We start from the raw sequence: 18,281 nt of genomic DNA, 5'->3' as shown, positions 1-18,281 counted from the left end.
GCAAGAGGATAGAAGTCTTTCAAGGGCTAGACATTAATCTCATGGCCAGTAGAAATCCACTGAAGGCTTTCTAGTAGGGCTGTGGCATTATCTGAACTCTGCATTAAAACAAATCTGTCAAGAGTGTGTGGGGATGGAATTGTGGAACAGGGATGGGAAAAAGTCAGAGTTCAAGGACACTGACTGAAAGGAAACCAGTTAGCAAAAGTCAAGCAGTGGGGAGAAAAGGAAGAGGCTGGCAAAGCAAGACTGGGCCCCAGTAACAGCTGGAACCAGAGTGGCCAGGAGCATATTAATATTGTCATTGTCTCTCACCATCCTTCCTCTTCTTTTGAATTTTGTTATCTCTCCAGGTGATTGAGTGTAACCTGAGAGCTTCTCGGTCCTTCCCCTTTGTTTCCAAGACCCTTGGGGTAGACTTCATTGATGTGGCCACCAAGGTGATGATTGGAGAGAACATTGATGAGAAACTCCTTCCAACATTGGAGCATCCTATAATTCCTGCTGACTATGTTGCAATTAAGGTAATATTTTCAAAAATCTTAGTCATTTTTTAAGTTCCAAAGAAATGAAAGGAATAATTTTTCATCAAAAATAATCTTGATACGTTCTGAACCTTGTAACTGAAGTGCTAGACTAGGGGATTATGTTGTTTGCTTTGAATGCAGTTGCGATGCAATGTATAGCACTGCAATGCATGTATAGCATATTGCAGTGTATAGCAGTGCAGTTGCTATACAGGCAACTTTATGTGTACTATTGTGCATTTCAAAAATTAAAATAATATTTAGAATTACATAACTTCAAAACCAACCAGCTGAGTGACTTATAAACTACATTTATTTAGCTGATGCATAATGCTGCCAGTTTAGTTGGTAGACAGAAATTCTGAACGTATCTTCTTGGGATAAGGCTTCAGTTGTGCCAAGACTTCAGGAATGCATGAATCTTGTAAAAGTGTTACCTTGTGGTGGTGGTTAAATGTTTACTGCCTTGGCTTAGTTCCTATTTTCTCTAGTGGCAGAATTTTCTCACAGTGGTACTGTGAGGGCAATGAAACTGATGGCACCTTTATGAAGAGTGACCAGGAAAATTTAAGGTTTGTTCACTAACTTCAAATACAGGCATGCCTTGGAGATATTGTGGGTTCGGTTCCAGACCACCACACAATTTTTTTGGCTTCCCTGTGCATATAAAAGTTATATTCACACGGTACTGTAGTTGGTTAAGTGTGCAATAGCATTATGTCTCAAGAAACAATGTACATACCTTAATTAAAAACCACTTTATTGCTGAAAAATACTAATCATCATCTGAGCCTTTGGTGAGTCATAATCTTTTTGCAATAGTAACATCAATGGTCACTGATCGCAGATCACCATAACAAATATAATAATAATGAAAAAATTTGAAATACTGTGAGAACTACCAAAATGTGATGCAGAGACATGAAGTGAGTAAATGCTGTTGGAAAAAATGGTGCCAATAGACTTGCTCAATGTAGAGTTGCTACAAACGTTCAATTTGTAAAAATTGCAGTATCTGTGAAGTGCAATGAAGCAAAGCATCATAAAACAAGATATGCCTGTATATGTGTATATTTTGAATAAGAACTTTATCATAAATCCATTGTGTTCCTCTAGCTGCCTCAGTATACCCATGAACAGAGTATTTATAATAATGACCTTTAACTACCTCACTGGACATTATGAGGCTTAGTGAGATATTATGTAAATATATTTGAATTCTTTAGATAAAGCATACAAAAAATTAATTTATATTGTATAATATATTTATGTGACATTTACGTACTTTGGATGCCTTCGCAGGTTTCCACTCTTATGTGTACTAGTGACCTCAACCATAATTGTGTTACAGCTGAGACTCTGACTTCTGACTTTTACAGTGGAAGTTTTAAGTTGAAGCTATAAATCAAAAAATATTTATTAATCTTATTTAAGTTAATAATTTAGGATGCCTTGGATTTCATAGCGCACTGGGATGGAATGTCACCTCTTATGTTGGGGGAGGGTAACATTTTATTCCTGGAAGCTGTGACACAACATAAATTGTTAAAAGCTTTCAGTGGGAATATATGTACATAGGATTTTACTGTTTGAGACCAATAAGAAGAAGGCCCCGAAAAGTATTTTTCCACTGGAAATTGTATATATGAATTTCAAATTCATATTTCTTTATTCTTAACCACAGGAATATACACACACATACACACACATATGTGTATGAAATAATTTCCAACTAATAACAATACTGAGGGGTAGATATGAATTTTTCAAAATGCACTGTATCTTTCAGTTTACTTCTTTCCTAGTTATCCTTGTGCATGAATCTTGACTTTTTTGTCAAATTACTTATTCAAAGTCAATCTTAATATAGTCCTAGTGAGGTGGATGGATATCAACAGATGAGATAGAGAGCGGCTAGAGGGCAGGAATATATGATAACTTGACTTAGGATGACCCAGTGAAATGGCCCCAAGCTAGAATTCCCATGATGACTTAGAGGGGTACCAGAATCAAAGATGTATAGTCTAGGCTAGATAAATGGATATATGCAAGAAACAAGAATTCGATTCTTAGTGAATTGCATTGGTAAAATAAATGAAAAGGAAGCACTGCTATCTATGTTCTAGTTCATATGAAAGTTCTGGGCAAAAGTGTTCCCAAGCAGAATGTTTTTCAAAGCTTTTAAAAAGGTATCAACAGCAGTTTAATGTCTCAGAAGTCAGCTTGCAGACAGACCTTTCTGGCAATGTGGCTTGTTGCAAGTCCAAATAATCAGAACAAGAAGAGGAATGTTTTCAGAAGCCTACCAAGGAAAAAGTGTGTTTGAACTTTGCGTCTGGGGAGACCAGTGCCCAATATACTTCGTTTGAAATCACTCCAGTAAGAATATGTGTAAGCCAGATTAGAAACACTGGCCTAGACAGGTCACTGGGGCCCTATTTACAGAAATAATTTGTGATTATTTAATCCAATTTTTGGCCCAAAGCTCAAGAAATTCCTGGAACAGAGGTTTAAAGCCACTTTTCAAGTCAGACGCTTGGACCAAAGAAATTTTTTACATGTCTACTGTAGCCTAAATGAACCCTATGAGAGATGATTCACTAAATATTTTTATCCTTGTTTATACCTTTTATACCCTTCTCTCAACATATTTTTCCTACCCGTTATTTTTGACAGGCTCCAATGTTTTCTTGGCCCCGGTTGAGAGACGCTGACCCCATTCTGCGTTGTGAGATGGCTTCTACTGGAGAGGTAACTAGTTAATGATCCATGACCACTTTCATTAAATCTACTTTCTATGCTTTTATGATCTGAATATAGTAAAGCAAGTTAGTAAGTAGTTAGTGGGATACTTCTTTTGCTATCAGAGTAAGTCTGAAAGGACTTAGGCATTTTGAGCTGAGGAAAAATCTTTGACTTTTGTAGCCCAGAGTCTAAATTCTCACTTATATTTCAACATGTGTCATTCACTTCCACATTACACATTGAGAACATCTTTCAAATATTCCTCTAGATGTCTAGGTAAATATCTGCCAGGTATTTTTATTTTAAGGTTCTTAGATCTCTCTGTAACAGCACCTCTTGCTTCCTCTAACTTTCCTTGCTACTATGAAATTAGATCATCGAGATTTTACTAGCAATATGTGGAATGAATGTACATGAGCAGAAAGATAATGGGGCCAAAATATTTGGGGATCTGCAGATATTTGCAAAATCCCAGAACCACTTTAAAAGCAACTTTAACTTCTTGGGGATTATCTAAAAACTATAGTGGGACTGGCCACTGGATGTCCCTCTTCACTTGTGTTGAGGACTCTGTCAGCTGAAGGTTTCTTTTTTTGTGGTACAAGCTGCGCAGGCTCAGCGGCCATGGCTCACAGGCCTAGCCGCTCCGCGGCATGTGGGGTCTTCCCAGACCGGGGCACAAACCCGTGTCCCCTGCATCGGCAGGCGGACTCTCAACCACTGCGCCACCAGGGAAGCCCTGAAGGTTTCTTTAAGAATGTGAAATGTGTTTCTTGTAGAAAGCTGTCAGATACCAGAGAGTTCCCTACATGTTAGTGCCAGGACATTTTATGAATCACCTAGCCCTTGACAGACTTACTAGGTACAGCCTTCAGATTCTCATCAGTGCCCATGGGGGTGGCAACATCAGACTGGGAGGCATCATTGTTTCCTCTTGGTGTTGAGGAAAACCTGAAAGGGGAAAATACCTAATTGCAACATATACATGATATTTTATATGGTTGCCTGGTTGCAAGCAAGATCTGTGATGAGAAGCCAAGTGAAACAGGAAGGGAGGCAGTGAGGAATAAATGGCTATCTTGTTCGTATTTGGACTGATGATTGCCTTCTCTTAGCTCCTTTGCTGCTTCTGTTAATTTAATAGATGAGAAAACCTAACTTGAAAACAAGGGACTTACATTACATTTCTCTGCTGTTTAAGGAGCTACTCTGATATTCATCGTGATCCCTTGGTCACTCAGTAGCAGGGCTGTTTTCAGCCAGCCCAGGATTCACATCAGGGAGAGATCTGTTTTCCTTCATGCTGTTTTCTCTAGTGTGGCAAATCTATTTTCAGTACTGTATCTATGTCCATTCTGCCTCCAGACATACGTTATTGGAGTTGTTGAAATACGAAAATATGAGAGAATTAGAAATTCAGCTCCCCCTTACTTGTATCTGTTTCAGAAGTACAGGGAGATAATTCTTCCATTAGAGTCATATTTCCAAGTGTCACTAAGTACAATATTTCAAGTTCTGTTTTATAACTGAAATCATAATAATAATTGTAGCTTAGTGAAATCTCAGTTATGCTTCAGAGACATTTTCAGTGTTGAAATGGCTTGTTGTGGGATTAAATAAACCTTTAGCTTTCCTAGTGGTGAGGTGGGAATGTTAGTCCTAATCTTTACTTACATATTTAACTACTTTTTATGTTATTTGTAGAAAACTGCTGAAATCTCTTGTGGGTTGTATATGCACTTATGATGGAATTGCCCAGGTTCTTTTAGTATGGTTTGGGTTCTGTTAGCTTAGGGTGACATTACTAATTTGGTTAGCCAGTTCTTGACCAAAGAAAATGTTCACTGTGGAGTTAAAAGCAGCATGTACTGGTGGTCAAGTGACAATCATAGTCATGAGAACTTTCCTTTGACAGTAAGGTCGTCATTTGCTTAAAGAATGAATTTAGCCATCAGTGTTATTTACTCTAATGGTGGTTCTCTACCCGTGCCAAATGATGATGTGCATGGCAGAATCTACTCCTATCATGCTCAGATATACTTGTTCTGTAGTTAGTGTGGGCGTTTGACTTGTAGTTATATTGTAGCACAGTTACCCTAGGGGAAGCCTCTGTATATCCCAACATTGTATGTTAATTTGGAATTTTTTTTACTTTAGGCTATAATATTCAGGACTAGTAGCAAGGTATTTTGGTTCATTTTATGAAAACAATAATAATAATAAAAGAACAAGTTCCTTTGAGATTTTCATAGATTTATTGAATTTCTCTGAAGGCTTTCTCATACATATGAAATGACTCCTAACTGATTGATCAGCAGTTATGCATTTGTGCTACTGACCCATGAATTCATGCCCTGTTGCATAGCATACAAGACATATACCGTTATTTAAACGTTAAGTCGTATTAACATTTGGTAACTCACCATATTATGGGCCAGAAGCTGTAATTTGTATCCAGATATCTCACAGTAGAATCCAGTTGCGTTGCTCCATGGAGTGTTGTTGGACAGAGAAAGAATTGCTTACTTATTCATTATGCTTAATTAAAAACACAAGATACGTCTGCCCTAGCCAGATTTTTAATCCCTGGATTCAGATTACATGGTCCTTGGGTAACTCAATAAAATCTAGCATAGGAGTCTCTGACTTTTCATTTGTGTTTGTTTTTTGGTAACGTTGAGTGACTATCATTTGCTTTCTTTTACTTTATTTTTTTCATTTATTCTAAACAGGTGGCTTGCTTTGGTGAAGGTATTCATACCGCTTTCCTAAAGGCAATGCTTTCCACAGGATTTAAGTTACCCCAGAAAGGCATCCTGATTGGAATTCAGGTAAGTGCTGTGTGGTTGTATGCATGCCTGCGGGCACATGCTGGGAGTTGGTGGGGGAAATGACCTTAATGGTGGTATAGAAGAGGGGAGATTTGTTTAAAGTTCCACTAAAAAAACCCAGCAACTTCTAGAAAGAATGGACATTTGTACTCTGTCTGTTCCCTGATTTTTGCCTTTTCTCATTGCAGCAGCCAACACAAATAAGTGAATAAACAACTAAAAAAAAAAAAGAAAGAAAGAAAAGAAAAATATCTCTAGTGAAGTGATACTTATCCTGAACAGGATTTAGGGCAACTTCAAAAGGATTCTATTCTACTCTTTGGTTACATCTTTTCTATATTTTTATTCTTAGTTCTACCTCCTTAGCCTCTGAACCTAGGCTTTCCATGAGGTTGGGTCCCAACTCTTTTTCTGAGTCTGTGTCTATGTCTATGTCTAGTTCTTTCTCTTGACTTTCCCCTTTGCCAGCTCATTCATGTCTTTGGTATCCACTCTCCATCTAAAACTATCAACTTTAAATCTTTATCCTCAGCCATCCCCTGTTTCCAACAATTTGCTGGATACCTCTATCTGGATGTCTCAAACACAGCACATCCCAAACTGAAGTCAGTATTATCCCCTCCTGACCTCTGTTCCTTCCTTCCTTACATTCATTCATTCACATTTCAATTTCTACTAAATGTCAAAGATTCAAAGTTGAAGAAGACATGGGCATTATTTGAGAAATTTTCTTAGCCTGACACTCCAAGATGAATTGAAAGTTCTTAAAGGGCAGTGACTTAATGGGCTTAAGAAAGTCAGTACATCCCACAGTGTACTGTGGAAGTTCTTGAAATATTGTTACTTAGTAAACCTTCTAAGTCAAAGCAGGGTGAAGTAATTATACGTGAATATCTTCATATGGTGAGAAGGACATTATTGGTTTATTATTGCAAGTCAAATGTAAATCTTAGGGCAAAATGGGAGCCAGGAAACTCTTATTACTCCTTGGAATATTATTACAAGAGTGTACAAACTGTTTGTTTATAAATTTCCCGAAAAATACTAGATGTTTCCCAACTGATCATTCACTTTCATTTGAGGTTAATAATTCTTGGAGCCTACAATAACAATAGATGGTTTTATATATCACCCCTGCCATACTTTTAATAATTTCAAATCCTGCATGGTTACATACAAATCAATAAAAATATAATTAGAATAATACCAGGTATTTTCAAATCAGTGGGTAATTATTAGAGATGCTGTCGCATTAGAGTGCCTTAATATCAGCAAATTAGTCTCTGGAGACTGGATGGGTAGCGGCTTTGGAGAAGTTTCTGCAAAGACTAAATTGGGATTTTGCTTCATAAAGGTGCCAGAAGGGTGATGGTGAACAGTTAGAACAGAAGCTAACAAGATGAATTGCAATTGCGAAGCTTAATGGCAGTTCAGAGACACATCACACCATATGAGAGACTCATCACATTATAATGGGTATTAAGTATTATTAAGTCACAAGTATAAGAGTATTTCTCCAACTTCTAGTTATGGCTTAAAGTTTAATGTGAGACCTGGGGGCATCCAGAGGAGACCATGCCCTTAGTCCCCGTCCTCACAACTAATCAGAATAATGCTAACATTTTAAAATACCACTTTAAGAAGGCAGTGATGTATAAAATAGTGCCTTGTTTGGTTCCAGTGCTGCAGGGAAATGTAAAGCAAAAATTAATTTGATCCCCATGAAGTACTAGTGTGATTTTGGCATCAGTGAACAGAATTTTTGCTTTGTAGGGAAAAAGGGGGGTTTGTAGGGAACAAAAAGTTTTCTTAAAGCAATGAGGTTTTGTTCATTTAAGTTTTACCTTTCGGTGTATTCTTTTTTAAAGAAATCCAGCAGCTACATGAATTTTTGCAAAGAACTTTCTCCCTGTGCATGCATGCATAATGTAAGGAATTTAAATATATATGTATTTTAATTACAGAATTTAAAAAGTATATTTAAAGAAATATTTAATAATAAAGTTATATTTAATAAAATATTTGCAGCTGTGGTAAAATTGATCATTAAGACTCTAAGCCTCTAGATATGCAGAAATCATTTTCTAACCTACTTTATATGGGAGGCAAAGAAAAGCTGCCGTCACCAACAGTCAGTGTATAATCTCTTCACTATTATATGGAGGATTTTCATTTACAGTGATTTCTTTAAAAAGGATAATCACAAATTTAACTGAACAATATGACAGAATATACTAACCCTAGAGTTAATAGCTAAAACTCACTGGACATCTTCTTAGGCAGAATGGGAACAAATCTACCTAAGCTTCATATTAACTGTGGATAAAGTAAGTATAATTCCGTATTTCAGGATACATCATGCTTAAAAAAACACATTTTGTTTAACATGATTCCACTTGGACAGAAGAATTCATATAAATTCATCCAAATACATAAAGTCAGAACTGAAAAGGACCTAAAATAGTACTGCTAATATATAAACGGGGTTAAGGCTGGTAAATACAAGAGAATACATTTCGTTGAGTTATGTACTAAGAAAGAAAGTCCACCATTGCATTTTGATTTCCTGAGATAAACATTCATTTAGCATGATGTTATATAGACTTCAATCACAGAGGAGCCCTGGTAGCCAGCACTGTTGCAGTTAATTTGCTTTATTATTCCTTCATGTATATGTGGGGAGATTGGTCAACATCTATACCATTTATTTGAAGTAAAGGTCTTCTTTTCTCGTCATTGCCCCACCCTGACCCAGCTACCTGCTATGAGTAGAAAGATTTAATGGAAGAAACCTTACCTCTAACTTTTCACAGCAGGTTGCAAGAGAAAATTGGGGGAAAAGAGAAATATGGAGGAAAGGCAAAAAGGACGCTGAGCCGGGAAACATTTTTTCTTATTGTTGGTAGTTTAACACATATTTCAAATTTTAATTTATCACTAGCAAGTATCAACCACGACTCAACATTTAGTAAATAGATCATGTGTGTGTGTGTGTGTGTGTGTGTGTGCATGTGTACATGCTCATTGGTTATATTTCAGTGTTCCTAATTTTTCTTTATTTTCTCTTTCCTACCCTACTCCTTCACACACAGAGACCCTCTGTTTCTGCCTTCTCAAAGTTAATCCTATGATCAAATTACTTGGGAAGTTTGAAATATTCATGACATCAATCTTGTGTAACTAGGACTTAGGGAAAAAAAAAATCAAGATTTAGATTTTGTCAAAGTATCCTTGTCAGGCATCCCTGGTGGTGCAGTGGTTGAGAGTCCGCCTGCTGATGCAGGGGACACGGGTTCGTGCCCCGGTCCGGGAGGATCCCACATGCCGCGGAGCAGCTAGGCCCGTGAGCCATGGCCGCTGAGCCTGCACGTCCGGAGCCTGTGCTCCGCAACGGGAGAGGCCCGCGTACTGCAAAAAAAAAAAAAAAAAAGCATCCTTGTCAACAATTATATGTACTGTATCTCTACCAAGACCCTTTCCATAAGCATAGATCCTCATATAAGAAAGGCATAATGTTGGTTTATGTGGCAACAAAATCGTCTTTGATTTTCCGGCAATATTTCCATCAGGGTTTATTTTTAGTTGCTATGAGTAGGCAATCTGCCTTGTTTTGAAGTTTTCTGGAACACCCTTTAACAATGAATGATTTACTCTAGAGTAGATCAAGAGCCCTCACTGTTTTTCCCCTCTGATTGGGCTATTCAGTGATGCTTGTGAAGAGTACCATCCTGACATCTGCGCTTCAGCATTGCCCAGGAACACAAAGCAAGCATTTTATTTGAAAAAGACAACTCCAAGTGACATGAATAACCTTTTATCTTCAATACAGAATCATTAGGAACAACCATAGCATTGTCAATCCAGACGTCCCAGTAGAGTCCACAGGCATGACACAGCCTTAACTTGGCTTTTGGTTCTGTAGCCAGAAGTTGGATTAATGTGAAAATGATAATTAGAGGAAATATTTATTTTTATCATTTTTAAAAGACTTTCTTCCTTATAAATGTTTTCCAGGAAATAAATCAGCTTGGACTTTTCACCTTTAGTAACAAATGGTTTCTTACCCAGGTATTTTCAATCAGCTATTAAATCTAGGGCTACTCAGATGCAAGCTGACAGCTGTAATTTCTTTTTGTAGAGAGCCTATTTTATGTGTCACAAGTGTTCAATACATGTTTGATAGAAGTTTATAATGTGACTATGAAAGCCAACACCCCAGACCAGAAGGCAGAGTAGTTCCCTGGCTGGAAACTGCCAATACTGTCATGTCGGATATTTATCTTTTCCACCTGGGGGACGACACTGAAACAGATCCATAATGAGGTTCTGACTGGTATCTGCAGGTCAGACAGTATTTGAAATGCAGCTTAGTGACTCCAGAGCCCATTCTTTTACTCTTTGCCAAACTGATTCCAAATGATTGACTTATTGTAGGGAACGGTGCATGAACTTAGGACAGGGCCTAGTTATTGAAGTGCAGTCCAAAGTTAGAATTCAGCAATTAGAACGGGTTGAACAGCAAAACATCCAACAAGGCTGACTTGGTGCTGAGTGCCTAATCCAGGTGACTTTAAATTCTCCCTGACCAGGAGAAGGGTTCCTCCAGAACTGGGGTGAATCTGATTCTACAGGCAGAGACTAAGTGGATTAAATAGGGGGTGAAGGAATTTGAGGGGTAAGAAGTAAGACAGTAGAAAGCAAGACAATGTGGATGGAATTTCATCTATATCGGAAAATAAGTAAGAAGTTATACTCATTAAAGGAGAATAAAAGGATAAAACTTGTCATCTTTGAATAGAAAGCACTTGGCAACACATGACATTGCCTTTTATGACATGAGAGAATGCCATATTGCATGACTAAATGAATAACATGTATATCTGGAAAGTGAATTCAGTTAAATTCCTTTAATTTCAGCAATCATTCCGTCCACAATTCCTTGGTGTGGCTGAACAGTTACACAATGAAGGCTTCAAGGTATGTGATATTATTTTTTTAAGTTGTTTTCTGTCAGCATTCTATCTGCAAAAAAGAATACTGAAGAATATTAGCGAATAAAATAGCGCAAAATATAACCTCTCCACTTGAAAGATGTCTAACTTGACAGTTTCAAAACTTCAATGGAATAAACTAATCAGAAAGACTAGCTTTAAGTTTTAACACAATTACCACAAACTCAATAAAATTTGCTGACTAAAAACTTAGAGAGTTTTGCATACACAGAATTGGGATAAAGTTTCAACGTATTTCCATATATTTTCCATTTTTCCTTTTTCTGTTTCCATACGAAGTCATAGTTTCCAGGTGTTAACAGTTACAGGCAAAAATTCTTTGCCATGAATATCTCCACACAAAGCCTGGTTCTGTAAAACAGAATGAGTCCCAAGGCTCATTGGACCTGTGGTCATGAGGGTTTGTTGGCCTAATAACAATGAATTTTCAGCCATCAACAACTCTTTATTTTTCTCCTCTACAAAAGCAGTTACAATTGAGGTTATTAAATTTTTTCTTACTGCAAATATTTTAAAAATATTTAAAGTGCCCATGACTCTAGATGCTGAGTCTAAATCTCAATTTCTGACATCATTTTGCATCTCATATTCACCAGTTTTTTCTGCTCTATGCTTTAAATGACACGTGTGTCCCAGTGGGTGTCTTTGTTCTGTGAAAACTTTCCCTGTGATACAGTAACCGACTTTTCCATCTTAAATGCAGCTCTTTGCTACGGAAGCCACATCAGACTGGCTCAATGCCAACAATGTCCCTGCCACCCCAGTGGCGTGGCCGTCTCAAGAAGGACAGAATCCCAGCCTCTCTTCCATCAGAAAGTAAGAACTGGGCAGAATATTCTGAGATAGCAAAACAGATGAAGGATTAACTTTGGGAACTATTGTGATGTAAATATATCACCTTACCCTATAGCAAGTCTTCTTAGTCATCCAATTTAAAATGACGAAATTGGTGAACGATAGTAAAGCTTCCTTCTCATGAACTTTGCTATTACTACAAAACACATAATTCCATATATGTACATGGTGATATGTAGCATCTCTCAAAATGTCTCCTAGTAAGTATCCATTCCTTGACTGACACCAAGATCTCAGTGGTGAGAATCATGGGCATGAAGAATGTAATGCAGCACTCTGTATTTTATGGCAAACTTATATTGTGTATATCAAGAATGCTCAGCTGCATTTCACTGAGGTTGTACATCAATGAATCAGTCAGTTTACTGAGGACTTGCAGCATGCAGGACACTAGGGGGCGTGCTATGGTAATGTCATCTATTGTATTACCTAATTTGCCATTCTTTGATCAGGTTGGTTGTTATGCCTTAGGCTATGTCATCATTAGGTTTTTTTGGGGTTTTTTTTTAACATCTTTATTGGCGTATAATTGCTTTACAGTGGTGTGTTAGTTTCTGCTTTATAACAAAGTGAATCAGCTATACATATACATATATCCCCATATCTCCTCCCTCTTGCGTCTCCCTCCCACCCTCCCTATCCCACCCCTCTAGGTGGTCACAAAACACCCAGCTGATCTCCCTGTGCTATATGGCTGCTTCCCACTAGATATCTATTTTACATTTGGTTGTATATATAAGTCCATGCCACTCTCTCACTTCATCCCAGCTTAGCCTTCCCCCTCCCCGTGTCCTCAAGTCCATTCTCTATATCTGCGTCTTTATTCCTGCCCCTAGGTTCATCAGAACCTTTTTTTTTAGATTCCATATATATGTGTTAGCATACGGTATTTATTTTCCTCTTTCTGACTTACTTCACTCTGTATGACAGACTCTAGGTCTATCCACCTCACTACAAATAACTCAATTTCTTTTCTTTTCGTGGCTCAGTAATATATATTCCATTGTACATATATATATATATATATATACATATACCACATCTTCTTTATCCATTCACCTGTCGATGGACACCTAGGTTGCTTCCATATCCTGGCTATTGTAAATAGAGCTGCAATGGACATTGTGGTGCATGACTCTTTTTGAATTATGGTTTTCTCAGGTATATGCCCAGTAGTGAGATTGCTGGGTCATATGGTGGTCATATTTTTAGTTTTTTAAGGAACCTCCATACTGTTCTCCGTAGTGGCTGTATCAATTTACATTCCCACCAATACTGCAAGAGGGTTCCCTTTTCTCCACACCTTGTCCAGCATTTATTTTTTGTAGATTTTTTGTTGATGGCCATTCTGACCGGTGTGAGGTGATACCTCATTGTGGTTTTGATTTGCATTTCTCTAATGATTAGTGATGTTGAGCATTCTTTCATGTGTTTGTTGGCAATGTGTATATCTTCTTTGGAGAAATGTCTATTTAGGTCTTCTGCCCATGTTTGGATTGGGTTGTTTGTTTTTGATATTGAGCTGCATGAGCTGCTTGTAAATTTTGGAGATTAATCCTTTGTCAGTTGTTTCATTTGCAAATATTTTCTCCCATTCTGAGGGTTGTCTTTTCATCTTGTTTATGGTTTCCTTGGCTGTACAAGAGCTTTTAAGTTTCATTAGGTCCCACTTGTTTATTTTTGTTTTTATTTCCATTTCTCTAGGAGGTGGGTCAAAAAGGATCTTGCTGTGATTTATGTCATAGAGTGTTCGGCCTATGTTTTCCTCTAAGAGTTTATAGTGTCTGGCCTTACATTTAGGTCTTTAATCCATTTTGAGTTTATTTTTGTGTATGGTGTTAGGGAGTGTTCTAATTTCATTATTTTACATGTAGCTGTCCAGTTTTCCCAGCACCACTTATTGAAGAGGCTGTCTTTTCTCCACTGTACATTCGTGCCTCCTTTATCAAAGATATGCTGACCATAGGTGTATGGGTTTATATCTGGGCTTTCTATCCTGTCCCATTGATCTATATTTCTGTTTTTGTGCCAGTACCATACTATCTTGATTACTGTAGCTTTGTAGTATAGTCTGAAGCCAGGGAGCCTGATTCCTCCAGCACCGTGTTTCTTTCTCAAGATTGCTTTGGCTATTTGGGGTCTTTTGTTTTTCTGTACAAATTGTGAAATTTTTTGTTCTAGTTCTGTGAAAAATGTGGTAGTTTGATAGGGATTGCATCGAATCTGTAGAATGCTTTCAATAGTATAGTCATTTTCACAATGTTGATTCTTCCAATCCAAGAACATGGTATATCTCTCCATCTGTTTATATTATCTTTAATTTCTTTCATCAGAGTCATGGTTTTCTGCATACAGGTCTTTTGTCTCCTTAGGTAGGTTTATTCCTAGGTATTTTATTCTTTTTGTTGCAGTGGTAAATGGGAGTGTTTCCTTAATTTTTCTTTCAGATTTTTCATCATTAGTGTATAGGAATGTGAGAGATTTCTGTACATTAATTTTGAATCCTGCTACCTTACCAAATTCATTGATTAGCTCTAGTAGTTTTCTGGTAGCATCTTTAGGATTCTGTACATCACTAGGTTTTGTAAGACATTTATTTCAGCACACTACGTGAGCCTTCAGGAACACCATTACATCAACACTTATGGAGCTATGTGGCACGGGTACATGGGAGATAATTCTCAGGTGCTACAGGATGTTACAGCCTACTGAATGGCTAAGTCATACCAAATTCTATGTGATATACTATTTGATAGGGCTCTTAAGAAAGTAACCTAAATTATTATCAAATTAATAAAAGAAGGGCACATTTTTCTGACTTTAGTAGACTTCTAATGATGCTATATGCCCTCCTTAGGGCTTTGTAAAACAATACTTCATGCTTTTGACATTTTGATTAAATGTCTCCTAGTGTGTGTAGTAGCCCAGCAACAGAATGTGAAATGTTTTAATTTAAAATCAGGCGACCTGTATTTCCACACCATCAGCTAAGGCACTGGGAAACAGGCAATGAAGTAAAGTTGATCTGAGGGGGGAGTATGGGGGCCAAATGGCCTTCAATGCTGGAGGAACCACCTCCTGTAAAATAAATAATTGTCTATCAAATTACTAGTTCTTGCTATGGATAGATAGCATTTTAAAGAGAAACAAATATTTCCATTCGATTAATTAGGCATTCACCAGAATTCTTTCAAGAACACAACAAAAATTTATAACCCCCAAATGTGTGTAATTTGTACATCTGCTTAGGAATAAAGGAGGGCAGGTGTCAATCAACTCAGTATGGAATGGACTTGAATGGTTAAGAGAAGTAATTTACATTAGTATTTAAAAAAACTAATTATAAAATATACATAGTCTCCTGCAAACTTGTGTTTATTTTGTTTATTCCTCCAGGTTGATTAGAGACGGCAGCATTGACTTGGTGATTAACCTCCCCAATAACAACACTAAATTTGTCCATGATAATTATGTGATTCGGAGGACAGCTGTTGACAGTGGAATTGCTCTCCTCACTAATTTCCAGGTATGTTCTTTTTCTCACAGATAGCCTGCCTGAGGGTTTTTGTTTCTGCGCCTCCCTTAAGAGTGCACATCTCTCTTCTCCCTTTCTTGTAACTTTCAGAATGGAGAAGAATTTCTAAATAGAATCTAAAATAATGGTCTATTTTGGTAGGTCATGGCCTATCTGAGACAGTTGGTGATCAAGGAGTTGTGATAGTCAGAAGCCATGGATAGCCATGGTTCTCTCATTACCCATACAATTATCCTTTAAATAACATGTGTGGTGTGGCATGGAATAAAGATACACAATTTTATTCCATCGTGTCTAAATGAAAGCCACCGCATAAAAGCAACAGGTTAATGATCACTGAAGATCTAGATACAGTGCAAGCACTTGTCCAATTCACAGGCAATGATCGCAGGAGGTATGTTCCCTTCTACTTGGACATGACCCACCAGATTTATCACAGGGAGAAGAAATGTTTGTCAAGACTCGTTAACTTTCTGCCCATTGTATTTTTCCCCCCTCAGTCAGTTTTAATCCCCATGGGGGGTGGGAGGAAATAAGCTTATTCACGTTGAGGTCTGAGATACAGGAGAAAGTCCCCGTTAAATAAAAATGTTTGTGTCTTCCATCTCCTGCCCCTTTGAAAATTGGGAACAGAAACTGTGACTTTTCACTCCTGCTGCATTAAACATTCGCTTTCATTTCATATGCGTTGCTAAGATTCCTACCCTTATATTTTCAGGTGACCAAACTTTTTGCGGAAGCTGTGAAGAAATCTCGCAATGTGGACGCCAAGAGTCTCTTCCACTACAGGCAGTACCGTGCTGGGAAAGCGGCATAGAGAAATGGATGCCCCATCTCCATTCTTAAATCAACCTAAGCCAGTTTTTTATCTAAAGAAACTGATTCACAACTTTCTTTCCCAAAGATGAATATTGATATCAAGGTTTATTTCAGTTTACTTAGTTATGCCTTAATATGCTCTTCTTTCACAATTAAATTGTTGTCAGTCACTTTTTAAAAACCTTACTTAGAGAGTCCTTCACGAGAATTCCTTCATTTACTAAATGCCTTATTTTTGGTGTGCTAAGCTTACCTACATGCTTCTTTGCAGCTAACATTTTATGGTGCTGATTAACGATGATCAAGGTCGAAAAAGTTGCTGCTCTATCTTCTGAACTCTTTCTATATATACTTTACGGACACTATTGTCATTGTTTTTAAATACCATCTGCCATACTCAGGGCACTTTAACAAAGGCAGAATACTATAAAAATGGTTCAAATGAAACATGGATTTAATTTATGAACTCCTCCATCATGATGTTTGTGTATTGCTTCTTTTTAATCATCATTCTGTCTGGCTTAACCAGGAATATACTTATCCCCTCCCACAGTGCTGAATTTGAGACGTGTGACAGAGGTCTTTAAAGTATGGATTTCTTTAAAGGACACTGGTTTGCAGTTTTGTGTTTTGTAGTATGTCAGCAGATGGTGCATACCGCTGAGATGGTTTATTCTTGTTGTCCTTTGGATTTGTAACCTGAGCCAAGTGAAATCCTCAGATTTATGGCATCTCTGCAACCCCCCCCCCTCCTTCCTGCCAACTTTGGAATAACTTGGAAGTTATGTTCATTCCCTTCAGATTATAGATTCTGTTGATCTACTGAGTCCCACTCTGCGATGAGTGTTTTACACATTTTAAGCACAAGATCCTTGTTCCTTCTACATATAAGAAAAGTCCTTCCTACAGGCAGCCTTTGTCACTTTTAAACTTTTTGTGTTATTACAAGCGCTCTAATTGTGAACTTTTAAATAAAATACTATCAACAGACAAGACTGTTGTATTCTTGCTATTATGTGTTCATTTATTTTTACATTGATACACAAAATCTGTTCATTTCTCTGATGAAACAGGGTTTTGGGCCAAGATTATATCTTTTTTTTCTTTTTCTATTCAAAGCCCTATAGGATATGAACAAATTAATATTAAAATTAATGAAGCTTAAACTGTTACATTTCTCTTTTTTTTCCTCCTCCCATAGCTTGCTTATCTCATTAAAAATTTATTATCTTTTTATGTAGTTATATACTACCCTTGATCTGGACCCTTTCAAACATACAGCTATAATCACACACTGACTAATGATTGCCACACATACATAATAAACTAAACTTTTAAAAAACGTCTTGCATAACACAGAGAAAAGCACTTGAACCCAGTCAGAGGCTGATCCATATCGTCTGAAACATAGTGCCAATGACCGTTGTGATACCATATCCCAGAAATACCACCTAAAACGTGGCTTTGTGAAATTTCTAAGATAATGAGGACATAATAGCTTTTATCCTTTCCCTTGATATAGATCTACATGAAGGCTTTTAAAATTTATTTTCCCCTTCTTTCCCTCTTGTTATCATTGTGGTTGAGACCTTCCTTAGTTTTTTTTTTTTTTTTTTTTTTTTTTTTTTGGTGGTACGCGGGCCTCTCACTCTTGTGGCCTCTCCCGTTGCGGAGCACAGGCTCCGGACGCGCAGGCTCAGCGGCCATGGCTCACGGGCCCAGCCGCTCCGCGGCATGTGGGATCTTCCCGGACTGGGGCACGAACCCGTGTCCCCTGCATCAGCAGGCGAACTCCCAACCACTGCGCCACCAGGGAAGCCCAAGACCTTCCTTACTTCTTCCCCATAATATTATATTAATATACTCCCTGATCATTGATTCATTCACCTAAAAATACTTAATGAGTTTCTTCAAGTTTTAGTGTAGAATATACTGTGATCCCTCCTACACCTATTAT

At 37.6% G+C, this 18,281-nt stretch overlaps 1 protein-coding gene across 1 annotated transcript in view; it reads left to right on the top strand.

Annotated features, from left to right (window-relative positions):
- The window catches only part of CPS1 (carbamoyl-phosphate synthase 1), a 142,436-nt gene extending 125,119 nt beyond the window's left edge, over nt 1–17,317 (top strand). Inside the window, exons 32-38 of the mRNA XM_082658719.1 lie at nt 354–524; nt 3,204–3,278; nt 6,005–6,103; nt 11,021–11,080; nt 11,819–11,931; nt 15,367–15,496; nt 16,224–17,317. Of these exons, the coding sequence (XP_082514845.1) occupies nt 354–524; nt 3,204–3,278; nt 6,005–6,103; nt 11,021–11,080; nt 11,819–11,931; nt 15,367–15,496; nt 16,224–16,322 (747 nt within the window). The 3' untranslated portion in view covers nt 16,323–17,317. The remainder of the gene's footprint in view (nt 1–353; nt 525–3,203; nt 3,279–6,004; nt 6,104–11,020; nt 11,081–11,818; nt 11,932–15,366; nt 15,497–16,223) is intronic.
- The last annotated feature ends 964 nt before the right edge of the window (nt 17,318–18,281 follow it).

Source organism: Grampus griseus (assembly GCF_964374135.1).
Source record: "Grampus griseus genome assembly, chromosome: 7".
NCBI lineage: Eukaryota > Metazoa > Chordata > Mammalia > Artiodactyla > Delphinidae > Grampus > Grampus griseus.
The sequence above is the reverse complement of the archived record's forward strand: the minus strand, read 5'-3'. Positions and strand labels throughout refer to the sequence as shown.